General features: G+C 37.8%; 1 protein-coding gene across 1 annotated transcript; it reads left to right on the top strand.

The window, feature by feature from the left end:
* Positions 1 to 453: 453 nt before the first annotated feature.
* FGF23 (fibroblast growth factor 23) lies at positions 454 to 18,092 on the top strand. The gene is made up of 3 exons (XM_052000743.1): positions 454 to 758; positions 12,756 to 12,859; positions 15,103 to 18,092. The coding sequence occupies exons 1-3, from the start codon at positions 557 to 559 to the stop codon at positions 15,532 to 15,534; spliced, it is 738 nt and encodes a 245-aa protein (XP_051856703.1). The 5' UTR covers positions 454 to 556; the 3' UTR covers positions 15,535 to 18,092.
* The last annotated feature ends 2,552 nt before the right edge of the window (positions 18,093 to 20,644 follow it).

The following is a 20,644-nucleotide window of genomic DNA, read 5'->3' on the forward strand; positions in this document are numbered from 1 at the left end:
CTTGTTTTTGAACCCACAATAATTGCAATTTTTATTTAATTATTTAATGCTGAATAGGATTACAATAGGATTTCAGGCGCCTGTCTGAAGCTGGGTCACTTGGGAGGCTGCTGCTTTCTCCCTTCCTGGTGGAGGTGGGTGGAGCAGGTCAACAGACATCCCAGAATTGCAGATAATTTTTGCCCACACATCCACTTTTTGGAAAGCTGGCTTGAAAATGAGGTAGGTGTGTGTGTGTGTGTGTGTGTGTGTGTGTGTGTGTGTGTGTATGACTGTGTTTCTCTCTCTAGGGAAACCAACATGCCTTCCGTGTTGAGGTCTTTGCACTTTCTTCAAATGGACCGATTACAGCACAGAGGATGTGGACAGCAGAGTTTTTCCTGTTTGATGTCACACTGCTGCCCTTTATAAGTCCCTGTTAGAAAGGAGGGAGACACATCCAAATTCCCAGACTAAGTGTCCACAGGGAGGAAGAAGAAAGCTCTGAACAGGCAAAAGTGGGGGAAAGAGTGTCTGATTTCAACCCCTTCACTCCAGCCATTCAGAGAACATCAGGATGTCAGGGGGTTGCCTCAGGCTCCTTTTCTGTGCCCTGTGCAGCATAAGGGCCATCCAAGCCTTCCCCAATGCTTCCCCCCTGCTCAGCCTTGGCTGGGGGGGCCTGACTCACCTCTATACGGCCACAGCCAGGAACAGCTACCACCTGCAGATCCACAAAGATGGCCACGTGGATGGGTCTCCTCATCAAACCATTTATAGTAAGTAGAGGGTCAGAACTCAAGAAATGGGGACTCATCAATTTGACTGCTGGTTAAGGGAAAAATCCAAATTTTGTTGGCTGGAAGGCATCTCTAAGAGATCCTATCGTTGACCCAAGTAGAGCAATAGCTAATCCATCTGCCATTGCTGTCACATCTTTAGGCAGAAGGAAGCAGTGGTGATGGTGAAACAGTCAAATAAAGGAGTAGAAAGGCTAGGGAGGTTAGATAAGACAGATTCATATTGGATTATGTATTTGGGACAATTCATTAGCCAGCAAAATCATGGAACTTTCTTCTCTGAAAATCTTGAGAGATCAAATTATAAAGATAAACTGGATTTTATATAGTCCCCTAAAATTTCCTTCCTGACCCTCTTATTTTCTTTTCCCTCCATCTCCTTCTCCTCTCTTCCTTTATTCATTCATTCATCAAAGTAGGTATGGTATTTGGTATAGATAAGAGTATCACTTTTTGAATCAGAAGAGCTGAGTTCAAATCCTATCTCCACTATTTGGTGTTACTGTAATTTTTATCAAATTATTTCATCTCTGCCTCATTTTCCTCATCTGTAGAGTAAGAGCTGGCATTTATAAAAGTCTTTAGGGATATCTTGTATAATACTTCAAAGTTCGGAAAGCACTTTTTTCTAAACGATCTCATGAGAGCGTTACAATAACTCTGAGAGGTAGTCTCATTTTGTAGATAAGGAAATTGAGACACAAGGAAATTAAATAACAGGGCATATTAGTAGGCTAAGAAATATCGGGGGCTGGATTCTAATCCGCGTCCTTCCTAACTAAGAGTCCTCTCCACTAAACTCTGCTGCTTCTCTAGAATTGTTAAAAGTTTTTTGTCTCATGGATCCCTCTGGCACTTTAGTAAAGTTTATAGACTCCTTCTTAAGAGTGATGTGTTGCAATGTAAATAATAGGATTACAAAGAAAAGCAATTATGTTGAAAACAAGTATCAAAATTAAAATATGCTTATATAAGCTTATAGATCTCAAACTCAGGATGTCTAGACTAAATGATCTAAAAGTTTCCTTCTAGTCATGGAACTTACAAAATTCATTACAAATATGATCTTATTTTATACTCATCATCACCTGAGGAGGTGACTAATATTATTATCCTCATTTTACTGATGAGGAAACTGAGGCAAATAGGTTAAGTAACTTGCTCAGGGTCACACAGCTTGTTAGCATTTGAGACTGAATTTGAACTCAGAACTTCATGAATACAGGTTTACTTAGTCCATGGGATAGGGACTGAATTGATGATTTGGATATTATCCTGAATTCCCAAGTGAGCAAAGTTTCCCCCTCACCCCCAAAGCAGATTGCCATCTTCTCTGCAAATTGTATTCCTAGAAAATTGCTTAAAACAATTTAAAATCAAATAACTTATCTAGCAGCCCAGAGCCAGGAAGTATCAAAAACAGAATTTGAACATCGATCTTCCTGGCTACTTTATTTTTGGATTTTTTTTTTCTGAGATAATTGGGGTTAAGTGACTTGCCCAGGGTCATACAGCTAGGAAGTGGTAAGTGTCTGAGACCAAATTTGAACTCAGATCCTCCTGACTTAAGGGCTGGTACTCTATCTATTGCAACAACTAGCTTCCCCCCTGGCTATTTTATTATCTCTATTTGACAACTGAGCAAACTGAGGCACAGAGAGAACAGGCATTGTCCACGATCTAATATGTGACACAGCTGTGTGTATAGATAAGGTTGGCAATTTGGTATATTAACAGATGCAATGGTTCAATGAAAGGAGCATTTTAAAGAGAATCACTTCATAGAATTTAACATGGGAAGAGATCATAAAGATAAATTCCTTCACTATTGGTCTTACTCGAATGAAATGAGAATCAAATGAGATGCCAGTACACTAAACTGCCTTTGTAAACTTTAGTGTGTGATACATATGTCAGCTCTGATTATTATTAGTTTAGTCAATACCTTCCATTTTGCACATGAAGAAAGAGAAGCAGTGATGTGTGGGAAAATGTTTAACAATCAGCTTTTGGGGGGTTGGGAGGGCGGAAGGAGGGCAGTGAATGGGAAATGTATGCAATGGTATTTTTACATTTAATCTATTATTAACATTTTCTCCATCACTTTCTTAAATCTAGGTTTCTTAAACTAACCAAATGATAAATAGAGCTCTGATTTATAGCAATATCCAAAGTGTAAATATCCACACTGAAAATTTAACAATTAGCTCCCTAGTAGATTGGAGCTAACTGACACACTCAGCAAGATAAAGGCACCAGTAGGTAACACAACAAATAGGTGATAGAGCCAGGGGGAAGTGTAAGCTACTGTGGGATAGAAAGAAGGTGGTTTCAGGACCTCCATAATTAGCATCTTCTATAATTACCATAGATCATCAATTTCTTCTTGTGTAATAGATGTGTCTCCTCTTGTCCTACCTCAAGCAGTTGAGTATCTTATGATATGACAGCTCTAGAGAGAACGAGGGAGACCAAATGATGTAAACAGACATATTTAGATTATGGACTTTAGGATAGCTTACCAAGGGAGGGTGTGGAATTATCTTCTCTGAAAATCTCTAAATATAGTCCTGCTCCACCACTATCTATGTCCTATTGAATATGGTATTTTATTTTTTAAAGTCCAAGAACTGAATCATTTTTAGAGCTTAAAGAGATCTTTAATCCTCCTGAATAAAAGGTGTTATTTGGCAATACAAAGGGTCAGAATGTCCCAAAAGTTTATGTGCAGTTGTAAGCTTTAATAGCTTAAAAAGCATTAATCAGAAAGCTTTAATTTCTGTTCTTTAGAGCAACTGCCTCATAGATATCCTGCTTAGCTACCAGGATACACTAGGTTTAATAGCTTAAAATTCAGACTAAGGCATTTCAAATACATTCTATATAGTAAAACAGATCCTGACTTCAGGAAATTTATAATTTAGCTGGGGAGAGAAAATATGCATTAAAAGATAGCTTATAAAACTATGCAGTAAGTGATAAACAAGTAGTATGCCTGTATAGATAAAATAAGCTGATAACCTAGTATAAATAAGAAATGCCAAAGGAGGACAGAAAATTATGAGAAAGTATTTCTAAATACCAAGAAAGTTATAGAACACAAAGAGCACAATAGAAATTTGGAAGTAATTAATTTTAAAATTAAAAATTGAATCCAATGACAAATATCCAGTGCTGGAAAAATCTGAACAACTGAATAGGTTGGAATCATTTCCATCATACCCCTACCCCCCACTCAGTTATATTCTAGTACAAAGGTATGTAATACACACTCTGGCATGTGGCCCAAAACATTCCCAAGTGTGCTGCACCAGATTAAAATGCAATTATGAAATATTTACTTATATAATTAAAAATACAACAAAACATAGATAACATTACATTTTAAAACAAAATTAATAATGCCATCTGTAATGATCCTTCTAAATGGATTAATAGTTCCCGTTCTTATTTGAATTTGATATCACTGTCCTAAGAATCAAATTCTTCAATTCTAAGATAAAATTTAAAAATATTTTTATTTATTTCTATTATACTAATATTATTTTTGTTTCCAAATATATCCCTCATTAAAAACCATTCCTTATGTAAATAAAAAGAGAAGAAAAATTTTCAGAAAAACTGATTTTAAAAAATTAAGCCATTTTCCATATATTTGATATTCCATACTCTTTTTTCCACTACCTCTGCAAAGAAACTATGGAGGAAAGCTTTTCATAAATATGTTACATCTAAAAAGGAAAAAGAAAAGTTGAGGGTAGGAACATTGTATCTAAAAATTGCACCCAAGAGATTTGTGTGGTATGTGGTAGGAAACATGCTTGACTTACATACCTGGGAGAGAGCTGGTTAAAATGCAAGCTCTGACATTTATTAAAGCTATGTGACCTTGGTAAATAGCCTCCCATTTCTGAGCCAGTTTTCTGTCTTATAAAATGGGGGAAATGGGGTTGTTATGAGGGGAAAAAGTTTTTTTTTAACTTAAAGCATAATGTAAATTCAAGCTATTATTTTCATTGTCTATCACTAGCTGGTTAAATCATGTCAAAATTCAATCATGTTGGATTATTATAAAGAACAGAGTAACAGCTGGATATAGAGCAGCAATTTAAACTTAGAATTTTATCAAGAAGTCAGCTAGTACAGTGATCTCAAACCCAAGGCTTTCTGTTTCCGCTTCCCAACCCAATTCTATCTTTTCTTCTTTGAATATTCCATGTCCATATAAGCTCCTTGAAGGCAGGCACTGCTTAGTTTTATCTTTTGTATATAGAAAGGTTTAATATATCATTATTGAATGAAATTAAGTGCACAATAGTACTCGGTTGATCAAGAGGTATTTATTAAGAATATGCTGGGCACTAGCGATACAGAAAATAAAAACTGTCCTTCTTACCCCTCCTTCCCCCAGAGAGCTCACATTCTATCAAGGGAGGATACAACAAATTACATTATAAACATATGCAGAATATACATGAAATAAATATATTTTAGTGGAGGAAATTGCTGGAGGGGGATAATTGTACTGTCGATTTAAACCAACTGTACATCTTCAGTTTGAGATTCCACTTATTTCTTTGGGCAAAATAAAATCTAGCATTCTTGAAAGATGGGAAACCATCAATTCAAAGGAGCTGCAATAGATGAAGAGGATAACCTGAATAAATTAAAATAAGGATTGTAGGAGGCAGAATTATTTTTAAACAAAAAAATGTTTATTATGGAGAAAAAGCCAATTTTTCTTTCGTTCTATTTCTTCTTTCACAGCATGACTAATGTGGAAATATGTTTCCATGATTGCACATGTAAAATTTTTATCAGATTGCTTGCTGTCTTGGGGAGAAAAGAAGGGAGAAAATTTAGAATTCAAAATCATATAAAAATGAATGTTGAAAAACTATCTTTACATATAATTGGAGAAAAAATAAACTACTACTTACAAAAATAGAAAAAAGAATAAGGAAAGTCTCCTCATGGACAAGATCTGAGTTCAAGGTCCACTTCTGATATGTAGCACCAATTTCCCTAGCCTCTCACTGCTAGGGCAATTCTGTGCGACTATAAATAAAACTGTTCCTGATTTGCACTGGCAGAGGGAATTTTCCCTACATAAATTGTCACAAAGCTGGTCCAATTTTCTTCCTCCCCAAAAAACCCCCAAACGAACAAATAAGACAAACTAGTGTTATAGTTTTTTGTTAAGAAATTAAGAAGACCCCAAAAATGGAACTGCTCAAATAAATTTTAAAAATTTTAATCGACATAACAATGGCCAAGAAATAGCTTGAAAGATTGTCTTTAAAAAAATATCCTCCATGAGATCTTATTCACATGGTTAATTTGTTTTATTTCAGTATTTCAAAGACCAGTGATCTCACTGGTGTGATATGCATGGTCTTCATAAGTTGCCATGGCTGAAAAATTAATCAATTGTCCTGGTTAACCTCTGCAATGTTTGGCATTCTAGACCTCCAGTGAGAGAAGTACAGCCTGTCACTGGGATGGTACTTAAAGCCTTTCCAGCTGGGCAGAAGTAGCTAGAGGCAGAGACATTGGGAGGCATGGTATATATCCATGAAGGATATTGGCAAAGGGATTTGCTCAGTAAAGATTCTTTCAATGTCTACTTACCCTCCTTGTCCTTACAACATGTGGTAATATTCGGGTCTATATGTGTTTGTACACAACCTGGATAACTGAAAATTCTTGGGAGATAGGGTTGAAATTAATGATTTCCTGAATCTATTCCTCTTAAAACAAACAAACAAACAAACACTTCTATAGGAAGTCCTATAAACCTTCTTTGGTAGCACGTATCTCAAAACTACTGAAGTCAGCCCTTCCTAAAGCCTGAACCATCATCTCTTTCTCTCATTCCTTATTCTCCTGTTCTTCATGGAAAGAGATAACCATATGCCCTTGGACAGCATTCTTTTGTGGATTCAAAAATCTTTCATTATTAATGTTTCCTTCTTCCTATTTCTTTTCTTTACTTCTCATTTTCACCTCTTTTCCCTTTCCCCTACCTCAGTTTTCTTTTTTTGACACTCAGTTTCCCTAGTCTCTTATCTTTCGTCATTAAGTTTTCTTTCTCCTGAGAATCCATTTACAGTTATCATTCATTCTTCCAGACTTTCTGGAAGGTTAAGAGATACCAAGCATTTTTAAACTCCTTTTTTATGAGTGGAAATTAGAAGTAAAGAAAAGGGGCAGCTAGGTGGTGCAGTGGATACAGCCCCAGCCCTAAAGTCAGGAGGACCCAAGTTCAAATATGGCCTCAGACCAGTTAACCAGCTGTGTGATCTTGGGCAAGTCACTTAACTGCAATTGCCTCAGCTCAAAATGCAAAATATATACATAAAAATAAGTTCAGAAAAAATAAATACTTGGCTGAGAGTCAGCAGTAAGTAAAAGATTGAGTCATCTGAATTTGTTTAAATGGACAGAGTCTCTTGAGAAATTGTGGTGCTGGTATTTGTTGGATAAAATCCTTTTATCTTTAGATACCCAAACTTTCTTTCCAATTATTTTTTTTTACCAATTATTTTATACAATTATTTTGTAAGGCTTATATAAATATAGAACCCCTCCTTGGAACCTTCTTAGCTTAGCATAGAGTTTGGTATAAAGTAATGACTTAAGTGCTTGTTGAATGACATTGTTTGTTCCTGGAACTTCACCTTGGACAGTACTTGACAGAATCTGTTGGAAGCTTATCTCACTTCCTTCTGATAGATAATGTAATAGTCTTTTTCTTTTTGACTGAACCCATGATTTTAATAGTATAGGTAACCTCAGTGTGGAAACATCTACTGATAGGAATTTGGTAACTGTTCTGCAATTCATCAAAGTTTTAGTTGCTCAGTACACTATGAAGTAAAACTACTTGTTCAGGGTCACATAGCTACTATATGTCAGGTGAGATCGCTATTGCCAGATGGATCTTTCTGTAAATCCTCACAGAATTCTGTAGAGCTCACAGAAGCGGGTATCTACCGGCTGTGCTTGATCTCTAGGCTCACTCTCCTTTCCTTTCCCTGGCTCACCAATGAGCTTTTATGCAGGATAAAATAAGCATGAAATGGGTCTTGCCATACCTGGTCAGATGTCCAAAAGAGTCCTTGTTGTCCCAAAATCATCAGTGCACATTTCAACAGAGCCTCAGGGAACCAAAGTCCTAGCTCTTTCACATCCATAGCCTCATCTGATCTTCAGGGACGGGCACCAGGCCATCCCAGTTTTACAGATGCGAAAGTTAAAGATCAGAAAAAGTAAATATCTTGTCAAAGGTGTCGTATTCAGTTTTTTTTTTTTTCCTATTGTGTGAATTGTCATCCTAAAGGCATTTTATAATATGCTTTAGTCCAGGAAGCCAAAAGGTTTAACAAGTTGCTTCCATGGTGTTTGGATTCAAGTCTCCCATGCCTTGATTTTAAAGGCTCAAGTATATTTTTCAGGATTTTCTCACTGTATTATAATATGGAAGCCTAAGAAAAATTTCTGCCTGATAATAATAGTAATGGTGATGATGATTAATAATAATACCAGTAGTAGCTGTAGCTACCGTTTATGTAGCATATTACCAAATTATTTCATTTTACCATCACATCATATCTGAGAGGTAGGTGTTCTCATGATTCCCATTTTACAGATGAAGAAACTGAGGCAGACGGAGATTAAGTGACTTGGCTAGGGTTACACAGTAGCTGTGTGATGGAAGAATTGAACTCAGGTTTTCCTAACCGCAGGTCTATCATATCCCAAGAGCAGCTCCCCACTAGTAACGATGCAGTTTGCAGAATTAAAGGAAGTCTTAAAAGAAGGTGAAAGGAAACAAAATGGACTCGACAACAGATTTCTTGGGACACGATGGCCCCCTCCCAAGGGTCTACACAGGACTTGGGTGACAAATGACTTCCTTTTTCTCGCCCACCTCCTTCTGCCAGGTGGATCTGAAGGGCTCGTAGAAGACGGCGTCAGGTGTTGTTCCCCACGCGGCTTCTGCTCCTGCTGCCATCCGTCTGGAACAGGGTCCTTGAAAGGGTCTCATGCATTTCCCCCTCGCTCCCAGTGGGTGGCAGCAGATATTGCTCTTGGGCGCTCCGAGATGCACCAACCTCGCTGCCAAAGCAAACATTCCTCTTGGCCAGTCCACGCTACCAAAAAGGGGAGTTTTTCAGGTTACGCCCTGTCTGGAGGGATCACAGACTTTTACAGCTGGAAAGGACTGCTCTGGGCACTGCACCTAACGCACACACAACAACTTCTCTAACACTCCAGACGAGTGATCACTCAAAGCTTTGATGACCGAGGAGTGAGTGGTTTGCCCAAGGTAGCATGAGCATTGACTGAGGTATAGTGGAGCCTAAATCATCTTTCAGTAAGTACATTGGAGATTTAATGGATTACAAATACTCTGCAGACTGAAAAGCATTAGACAATGAATGCTAGACACTGGCTAAAACTGAAGACAAAAATAGAAAAGTGACCTCAAGGAGCTTACATTCTAATAGGAACAGACAAAACATAGGAGGAAATACTGGGCATGTGAAAAGGGAATTTTGATTCAGGAAGTCACAGTGATGGTGAATTGATCCATAAACTATTAACTAACACAGGTGACTTTAGTACCTTTCCAGAAGGAACTGTATTACTCATCTGATTACTATCCTAAGAAGAGATAGAAAGAGGGGCAAGACAAACTCTGGCAAGGAATACAGCAATTCTGCCTGAGTGAATGGCCGGCTGAAATATAAAATGAAGTACAGTCTGGGCTAGGGTCTGGGGCCATCCAAGATAGCCAGACCCCAGGATAAGAGTTGCATCAAGAAGTATATTAACTTTTTCTGGGACTGGCAAAAGTGATTTTTTTTTTTTTAAGTCTGGTACAGAAGTCCAGCATGTGGAGTGCTGGTCCACATTGAGAGATGTGGGCCAGGAGCTTCAAAGTTGGGAAGATGATTTGGTAAGACAGAATGTCTGGAACATGAAAGTGAAACATAGTCTAGTCTGGGGTCAGAGAGATAAAGTGAGCAAGTCACAACAATGTAAACTATTTACATAAATTATATTTACTAAATAATAATTGTTACTACTATAAATATGAAAAACATAAGCAAGTGAACAGAAAAGCAATATGTGTTGGAGAAAGGTTGATGAAAGTAAGGAGTTATTAAAGTTCCGACTTTGATATTTGCAGGGTGTTCATTGGCAAGACACTTAATGCTACGTAATCTCAATTTAGACATAAAATGAGGACAATAATACTTGTACAAAATCCTTATTAGACCATCTCCCTCAACCTCTTCACTCCCCACTCATACTTGTAAACAACCTCAGATTAAAAGTGCTCTGCGGGTCCCTACTTCTTAAAACTATATAATGAGCCCCACTGATACATCAGCTTATCTCTACTCAGAGGAAACAATTAGCTCAAAACAAGGGAATGGTAAATTTTCATAAAAATGAAATTACTTAGTAAGGATGTAACAAAACATCTCCATAGCAATATGGCACACATTAAATACCTAGTGTCAATGGAAATAATGGACAACTTAAGTTTCAGTAGTGGAGAGCCACACTTGTAGGAAAGACATGTGACCAAGGTAGCTTAATACAGTACTGCTATGGGGCCCTTGGGGTATAGAGATGCATTCTTGGAAAGAACTGGAGCCCGAGTCCTAGGATTAGCAGTAGCCTATTCAGTTCTGTTCTGTTATTCTTAGCTCTCAAGCCTATCATGTTCTGAGCAAGAAAATCCCAGCTCCAAGAACCTGACTGATACAAACACTGATCTTAAGGCTCTAATTCACACAAGATCAATTTGTTTTATAACATAAAGTTGTAAGATACGGAAACTGTTCTCTGGATTTAATTAGTTTAGGAGACCAAAGACCAAAGCAACTGACAAACCAGGATACAAACTGCCATCTGGCTGCTCTTTCAGGCTTTTGATTGTGCCATCCTAAACAATATGGAGGTAGAGAAGCTTTACCCAACTGATCAGTGCTATATTTTTGCAGAATATTCTTTCCCTTCTTTGAATATCTTTCCCTTGCAAACTAAGCAAACCTTTTGTTAAGAATCAACTATGCTAAGATATTCATTCCAATCTCCAAACTAAAGTATTGGACCATCCCTCTCTACTTGATCAGACTATTGGATTCCTTTGGACACTTGCCCATCTGTTTCAGCTACAGGACAGAATTGATAGAGAGGGAAAGGGAAGAAGAAAAGAAACCTCCATTCCCCTCTTCCTATCTGAGAGAAAGGCGGAAAGGTAGAAATTGAACTTTCTTCAGGGTAAATGACTCCCAAAGTGGCTAACTGGCTTTTTAAAAACACTAAAGGTGCGGCTCTTCTGTAGACAGTTATTTTCATTCAGTGGCCAAGGACTTACGATTTCATTAGGTTGATTGATGAACTCTTTGGACTGAATATTTCTCAGCTGTAAAAATAAGTGGGTTGAACTCGATGACCTATGTGGTCCTTTCCAGCTCCGAATCTATCTTCCTAGACTTTATTGCATTATAGAAATCTGAACTCAACTTTAAGGACAAGAGTTCATAAGAGCTCTTATTCCTTAAAAATCTCCTTCAAAAATAAGCAGCAAAAATGCCAACAGAGAACAAAAACTATCAGAAACTCTCAAAAATTAGTTTTCAGGGAGAAAAACTACTCAAAATGAAGAAAGGAGAGTTCCAAAAGAATTCAAGATGAAATATATATATATATATACATATATATATAATATATATTATTATTATTATTATTATTAAAACAAATGGAGGCAGAAATATAGAAGAAAATTATGCTAAAAGAAAACCAACAGAAAAAAAACACTGGAAATGAAGCTGAAATTGCTTCAGGATTATTCATAATTAAAAAAACAACAAAACCTGAAAGGAATCCATGAATCTAGTGATTGAGGAAAAGCTAAGTAAAACGAGGATAGATATATATGCAGTGTTTTTCCCCCGCCCTATCTATATCCCTCAATTTAAAAATCAGTCAGATTAAAAAATTCATTTATTGAAATAGCATTGCTATAAGTATGGTAACAAAGACTACTCCAATAAAGCTGTAGTGTACTTTCCCATCGATACACAGTGTCAGTGGAAAGAGCAGGCACACACATAGAGCATAAGACTAAGAGGTGAAACACAGAAGCAAAGCAACATTGATGCATTGCCCTCTTGTTGCTTCTTCTAGTGGTGTCAATCTGCTTCCCCTGGCCATGTCTCTGCTGGTTATGTCACTTCCCTAGGTCTGCTACTTGTCACAGTTCATGTTAACTCTACAAAGTACTTTTTGGATGAGTTTTTTATTTAGCATGATGTCTCCTACTGATTGAGTTGCTATATTACAAGATGCCATTCCTGAGAATAGGGAACATATAGAAGAGAGGTCCCTCTACCCTCCCTCCCTCCATCCATACATACATGGCTTTGGAAAAGCATTCTGGAAAAAGCAGAAAGGAAAAGATATATTAGATGAGTCTCTCTTAAGAGCTGGGTTCTTTCTTTATAGCTGGATCTCTTCTTTCTTAATTCTTCCAAACTTACTCAGGCTTTGAAAAAGCATTTCAGGGCTCATGTGAAGGCAAAGATGAGACAAAGTGGAAAGTTTTTCATCTCAAATGGTTTTCTGTCTTTTTTTTTATTTAATTTAATTTAATTTTTTAAAAATAACTTTTTATTGACTGAACTCATGCCAGGGTAATTTTTTACAGCATTATCCCTTGCATTCATTTCTGTTCCGATTTTTCCCCTCCCTCCCTCAACCCCCTCCCCCAGATGGCAAGCAGTCCTTTTCATGTTAAATAGGTTACAGTATATCCTAGATACAATATATGTTTGCAGAACCGAACAGTTCTCTTGTTGCACAGGGAAAATTGGATTCAGAAGGTATAAATAACCCGGGAAGAAAAGCAAAAATGAAAGCAGTTTATATTCATTCAAATGGTTTTCTCAACAGGTGCCTTGATGATCAGATCAGAGGATGCTGGGCTAGTCATAATAACTGGTGTGATGAGCAGGAGATATCTCTGTATGGACATCAGGGGCAACATCTTCGGATCGGTGAGTCTTTGAACTCTGGTTGTGTGACTTGCAGGTTACTGTATGGCTGCTTTCAAGAAAAACATAAGATACTAGAATGAAATAATCTCATGTGACATTCTGTTGACCTGCTTTCTCTCTCTTGGTACCTTTCCCCAAACCAATGTGCTAATATATAAAATGTGGGGAATCTACCCAAATTATCTCAATGCTCCATTTTGCTTTACAGAAGACCAAGCCTCACAGGGAACTACTAGAATCTTTGGTTTATCCAGGTTCTGTCTGTCCTCATACTCTTAAATCCACAACAGAACAAAAGATTCTGAGTTCAGATCCATCTAGGAATCTGATCCATTGCTATTCCTCTTTATAAAAAGGTGACTTACATTAAGTTATCTGAATCCATTTTCTTATCTGTAAATGAGAGGGATAGATTAGACCACCTCAAAAATAATCTGCAACTCTGATATCCTAGTCCATGTAATTAAGTATATTTGTAGGATGCTAAGTTGTGGGGAAACTCAGATGAAGTAGCAGACTTGAAGAGTAAACTTTCAAGCTCAGTGTCGGGCATCCTGCAAAGTAAATCGATTGAAAACCTTACCTTATGCTATACAGAAGTTGCAAGTGAGAGTGTTAGTCACTGTCAAAACAAGTTTGTTTTTTTTAACCAAAGGATTTGTGCATGTGCAAGCAATTAAATATTAAATATATTTATATGAATAAATATCAAATAAAATATTAAATCAAGAAATTATACCATCACCAGATTATATTACTTGTTAGTTGTGAAATTGGTCCTGATGCCGTTTATATTTCCTTTCTCCTTAATAGTGGAGCATGGGTAAAGTAGGCTAGATTTGAATCATGGCTCTGCTATGTGTAACTTCTGGGTCATTCTATCTCCCAGCCCAGCAATTAGATATTTGAGTAGATACCACATTTAAAATGCAAATCCCTCTAGATATCAGTCTAGATGTCCTAGGATTAAATAATGGAAGTGCCTTGAAGGAATGGGAATTTAAACATATGATAACTGTTTGCATCAGGAAGGGGAGGTGGGAAGAGGGAAAGACAATTTTAGAGGATGGGAGAGTGCTGGGTATAACAGCCCTAAATAGGATTCTGTAAGGAGGGGATGGTTGTAGGCAGCCAGATGCAGCCATGAGACCACTGACTACCTAGGAGGTAAGTGAAAGGTGTAAGAAAGGGACACAGAAAAATAGAAAGATTATCAAATACAACATTGAAGACTGACTGTTTTTCCCCAAAACTCTAGTGGGAAGATCCTCCTTTGGCTTGGTGGGCTATTCTTGCATCATTACTTGCATTTCCTTAACTAGAATTGTCCCACTTCTCCCTCTCCACCTAACTCCTAACCATTCTGACTGTGAGAATGGATCCCTTTTTCTCAATCCCTGCTGTCTAATGCTACTTAAAAAACTTCCAGCACCTGCTTCAGTAAGCTGGCTCTATTGTAAACGGACAGGAAGAACCTGAGGATGTAAGGATTCTTACAATTAAGTATACCACAAGCTTGGGAGAGGACACATTTACCCAGATATTCAAATACCTTAGAAAGAAGTGTCTTATGGTTCTCAAGGTAATCACTCCCTTGATCTTGACATATATAACCTATTCTGAATATATACCTGCAAATCGGCTGACCTTATAGTAGATTCTGAAGCAGAAGGATGAAGCCAACATATCAAAGACAGAAAGAAAATGGTTTTCTCCAATCAGAGAATTCAATTCGCTGCAATCAACACAGGTTAATAATCATGAAACTCTGAAGTCCTTTTCCTCATAACTACCTGCACCTTGAGTTTATATACTTCTTTCTTGTTTATAAACCCAAATAGCCTGATGTTATAATTGGAAACATATTAGGTCTCTAGCTTATCTTGCAAAGAGGGAATGCCTTGTAGTTGGAAGAATTAGGAATTAGGAAGGGGCAAGGGGAAGGGAGGGAGAAAATTTTGGAAAACAAAGTTTTGCAAGGTGGAATGTAGAAAACTATCTTTGCATGTATTTTGAAAACAAAAAGCTATTATTTTAAAATAAAAATGGGTCTAGTGCTTAAACTACCTACCTTACGGGTTTAAAAGGAAAATGAAATGCATATATCTCATATATAAAAAGCTATAATTTAAAAAAAAAAAGTGTGTGGTAGATTTAAGATGATACTATTTCTATATTGATCCTGAACATGCGAAAGGAGTCATTAAGTCAGTCTTCATCTGGTTCCTTCTCTATTCTTTCAGCATTTCTTCAGCCCAGACAACTGCAGGTTCAAACACCGGACATTAGAAAATGGGTATGACATCTATCACTCTCCCCAGAACAACTTCCTGATCAGCCTTGGCAAGGCAAAGAGGGCCTTCCTACCAGGGATGAACCCACCTCCTTACTCCCAATTCCTGTCTCGGAGAAATGAAATCCCCATAATACACTTCAATACACCTGAACCCCACCGGCATACCAGGAGTGCAGAAAACAGTCCTGACTTGGACCCAATGAATGTGCTGAAACCCCGACCAAGGATAACTCCCTGCTCCCAGGAACTCCAAAGCGCTGAAGAGAACAGTGTAGTGGATGATGACCCTTTGGAAGTACTCAGAAATAGCAATAGGCTGAAGCCCTATCCTGGCAGAATGAGTTTGGAAAGATGCCTCCATGTCCCCAAGGCAGCTTAAGTGGACTACAACAAAATTCCTTTTCATCATCCCTAACTCATTTTTTTAGCAGCTAGCCTGTCTTTAAGGGGTTCAGACTCTTTAAACTTTAAAGAACAAGGGAGGGATCATTTTTCCCGACCCCCTTACTATCTTAGGACCCCATGAAAATTAAACCTGGAATAATGTGCTAAGCCCTAGACTTAATGGTAAAGTTCTACTCTCTTTTGCACCTTGACTTGACATTCCAATCAAGAACCAATGTGGATGTTCCCCCACCCCCCTTCATCTTTAATCAACTGTTAAAGGCTCTGCTTTCAACAGATTTTGGCATATTAATAGTATCACTCTTGTAACTTCTTCCAGTTTAAGGTTATGGAAGATACATAGGTGGTAGGAGAATGCACTGGCTGAAAAACAAGTAAGACTTGGTCCTATAGTGGACTTTGCCCAACCTGAAGCCAACATTTGCTCTTCTGTGTCCATAACCTTTATCATCATGCTTCTACACTGCAACTCAGGATGAGATCTGTAAAATTAAAAATCCTTCCCTAATTTCCCATGTAATCTTGAGACATCTCCTTATAAAAGCCCTTTATTTGCTTATGACAAGTTACTATCCTGACTAGATTCACTTATCTTTTTCCTTGAGCCCCTTCTAAGGACTCCCATTGGGAGAAGTTGTTTTGAAAAGCAAGCAGAAGTTGGTTAATATTGAAAAATTTTATCTATTTAGTACCAAGAAGGTACCAGGAAACATGCTAGAAATAACCCTGACAGAGTGGGATAGATTGCTGTTCACTCCCTTATTACATTATAGGCCAGGCGAGAGGGGTCACTTCCAAGCTTAGCAAAAGTCAGGCAAAGACAGAAGATTAAGCATTTTCCAGTCTTGAAAATCAAAACACTCTATGCACTTTTTGGAGGAACACTGAACCTTTGTATTTTACTAGCCTATTTTTTTTCCAAGCTGACCTTAATTTAAAGTCATTCAGTTCAGTGCAGCTTCCCTTTGCAATAAGAATAGATTTGAAGTCTTCAGAAGTTTTTAACAAACTTCCTTATCCAAGGTTGGTAATACTATTCTGGATGGTCATAAAAATGTTAGTGTGTACAAAGGGAAGTTGTTCAAAGTTTTCGGTGGCTCAGCAAATTTCCGAAGACCTTTCTGAAAAACCAATTTTAATTTTGAAGTTTTTCACGGAGATCAGACCAGGCTGCCCATCTCTAATTCAATTCAGTTCAAAAACAAAAATTAATTAAATGACTCTTATTTGTTTGGCACTGTACAAAGCATCAGGGATAGAAGAGCAAAAGGAAAACTCTCTCCCTTCAAAGAATTTAAATTGTATCGATTGTGGATAATCTGAAATATCAAAGAAGACAAAAGTGAAATCCCTATGTTTTTCTTCTTAATGGGCTAGGAATGTGTGCTTTCTTTCCCTCCTGCAACATTGTCTTGAACATTCCCCTAAAGATGAATCCCAAGGCATTCTATTAACTCCAACTTTGCTAACTGATTTCATACTATAAGCATCACTTCTGTGGCTTCCCTGAGCTTAAGATGAAGAATGGAAGGTGATGAGTACACTGGCTGCGAAACAACTAAGACTTCTTTCCGTACAGACAAAACTCTAGCCCAGTCTGGGGCCCATTTTTGCTTTTCTATAGGATCCTTTACCCTATACCATTTCATCACTCCCCTCTTCCTTTGCAAATCAGGATGAGACCTATAAAGCTAGAACCCTATAATTTTCCAACCCCAAAAGTAACACTGAGAAACCACTTGGTAAACAGTCTTGGGGCCCACGCTGTATAAAAACAGTAAATAAAGGATTAGTGACCACTAATTTTGACTTTCCTAAGACTGTCCTGATTTCTGGACATGATGCCAAAAAATATAACTCAGTACAGGAAAAGAAATTGGGAAATTCTAGAAGTCTAAAACTTTGAGGTTTAATGTTTGTTTATTAGGTCTTGTTCCAGTCTACCATTTCTGAATTTGAATCTTTCTACCTGAGGCCCCTCTCTCCTCTTCTAAATCTTTCCTGAGTAGTCAAATGATATAAAGATTCAGACAGAGTCTCACTTCTTTGTTTATTTTCCTTCCTATCTTGTTCTGTTAGAGCTCGATTCATTCTATTTTACTTCTTGGAGGAACAACAGTCCTTGGCTATTTTTTTCCTTTTTTTTTTCCCTTAAGCTTTTTTCCCTTATTCTGGAATACACAACAAACTATGCACAACACAAAACAGTAGTGTTTTTAAAATGTATTCATTCTGTTATAGAATCACCAATATCCATTCCTATTGAGGACCTGACACCAAGAAATAGATGGGAAACAAAGAAATACTTCTAGAGTTGACTAGTTTGAGTCAACAGTACTAGCAACAGCAGCAGAGAGGCCTCTCTGGCAATCCCTTGTAATTCTAGAAGTGTTCCTTTGGAAGTAAAAGTATTTATTTATTTATATTTTGTCTATCACCTGATATTTATGGATATTTATAATGTATTCCCACTTGTTTCTTTGCTTTTACTTTGTTAAGAAGAAAAATAAACTTTTTCTTAGCCTCAGTAAACTTCTTTCCATTGCTTTATAAACAGACAAGGGTAATATAAGAGTCTCAGAGACTGGAAGCAACCTTGGACATAATCTAGCTCAAGGAAAGCATGTAAAAACCTTTCATTTTACAGATCAGATGCTTGGGACCAGAGATATGCCCAAAGTTATAAAAGTGCCCAATCCCAAATGGCTTACCTAAGGTTATACAGCATTTATAGGCTATGATTATTGAATCTTGTGTCTAAATCCTCTGCCCCCTTCTGCTATACCATGTTGCCTCTTGGATGGAGTTTGGAGAATACCACATTTTCAAGTGTGTTTTTTTCCCCAAAAATTCTCACAGAAGGAAACAGAGAAGCTCTATAGCCCTAAGATGGTCCCACTGGAGGGAACTAGTACCATAAATTGGGGCAGCATAAGATTTGCTCACTACTATGGGGAATTGACTACCCATATTTCCTTCTGTAGTCACTTAGTTTCCAATTTCCTGCCTGCTATGGGGAGGTCTATAATGATTGGTGATTCCCATAAGAGATGATCCTGGTAATGAAAACATGGGTGAAAAACACCAATTTTGGACTGAGTCATTTAAAAAATATTTTATTAGAGACCTAATGTGTCAAACATTATACTAAGTGCTGGAGATACAAAGAAGGCAAAAGGCAGTCCCTGCCAACAAGAGGACCACAGCCTAATATAGGAGACAAGTAAACAAATATGTACAATCAGGAGATATACAGTATAATCTGGAGAGAATCAGCCAAGGGAAGGCACTTGAATTAAGAGTGGGGAAAGGCTTCCTGTAGAAGATGGGGTTTTAATTGGGACTTGAAGGAAGCCAGAGAAGCCATGAGACAGAGATGAAGAGAACATTACAAGTATGGCAGATAGCCAGAGAAAATTCCTGGAACCAAGAGGTTAAGTGTCTTCATGGAAAAGCAAGAAGGCTTTGTGGCTAGATCCAAGAGTATATGACTGGGCATGTAATGCAGGAGGCCTGGAAAGGTGGAGGGAGGAGAGTAGATTATGAAGGGCTTTGAACAACCAAGAGAGGGGTTTATATTTGATCCTGGAGATGAGAAGTCCCTAGAGTTTGCACGCACATGTGTTTGTGTGTGATTGTGAAAGACATGGTCCACCTGCATTTTAGGGAAGTCACTTTGATGGCTGAATAGAGGATGGTTTGGAGCAGAGAGCAGAGCAGCAAGCCATTGCAACAGTTCAAACATGAGGGGATGAGGGCCAGCATCAGGGTATATGATAAGGTGACACAGTCAATAAATGTTAAAGGTGAAATTGGCAGGTAAGAGAACACATTGGATATTAGCGATTAAAATGAGTAGAGGATAAGAATAGGGAGGATGGCTAGTCTGAGAGACTGGGAGAATGGGTGTTCCTCTTAATGGTTACAGGGAAGTTTAGAAGGGAGGAGGATTTAGGGGGAAAGACAATGGGTTATATTTTTAACATGTTGAATTTAAAATATCCACTGGACATCCAGTCTGGGATAGTTGAAAAGCAGTTGGAGAAGTGAAACTAGAGGTCAGCAAATGGGTTAAGGCAGGATAAGTAGATTAAAATTATCAGCACAGAAATGGTAATAAAATCAGTTAGCGCTAATGAAAACACTGTGAAGACATTTACAAGAGGATCTGGGATGGAGAATTGTGGAATTCATCTACAATGCAAGTGATCCAGATAAGGATCCAGAAAAAGACACTTAGGAGTGGTGTCCTGAAATTTAAAAAGGAGAGTACAAGAACAGGAGGATGATCAACAGTGCCAAAGGTTTTGCAGAGGTCAAGAAAAATAAAGACTGAGAAAAAGACTCAGGATTTGGCAATTAAAAGATTATTGGTAATTTTGGAGAGAACAGTTTCAGCAGAAGGATATTGGAAGCTGTGTTATAAAGGGTTAAAAAGAGAGTGAAAGGAGAGAAAGTGAAGGTCTCTACTGGAGACTGCCTTCTCAAGGAGTATAGCCACAAAAGCCAGAAGAGATATTTTTGAGGATAAGGGCCAATGGGAATGTTTAAAGAAGCACCCAATAAGGCATGGAGAGACTGAAAGTGATAGGGTAGAGATGACAATAGAGTAGGGGGCAATCTGTTGGAAGTGCTGGGAGGAAGGGCTTATTAGAATTAAAAATGAGGTGTAACGTTACTTCATCATGTGAAACTGATGTGAAGGAAGAGATAATGGCAAAAGACACAGGAGATGAGGAAGAGGAAGAACAGAGTTCATGGTGATTGATCACAAATTTTTTCTGTAAAAAGAATTAGTGCAGAAGAGAAAGAAACTGAGGAGTCAAAGGATTGGAGGTCACAATGTAGACAGAGTAAGGTTTGGTAAGGGAAGGCATGAAGCTAATAGATCATGGTCAGTTTTTTAGAATTCCTGAAAATGAAGATAATGAATTTGAGTCAGGCAAGATCAAAGGTAATGACTGTGTGTGGCTGAGGCAGGATGGCGGAGTAGGTTATAGGAAATGAGTAGGTTGAAGAACTGAGTGATGAGTGTATTTGAGAGAAAAACATTATGTATGATGAAGTCACCCTAAAATGAGGAC

This window comes from Antechinus flavipes, chromosome 5 (assembly GCF_016432865.1).
Source record: "Antechinus flavipes isolate AdamAnt ecotype Samford, QLD, Australia chromosome 5, AdamAnt_v2, whole genome shotgun sequence".
Taxonomy (NCBI): Eukaryota; Metazoa; Chordata; class Mammalia; order Dasyuromorphia; family Dasyuridae; genus Antechinus; species Antechinus flavipes.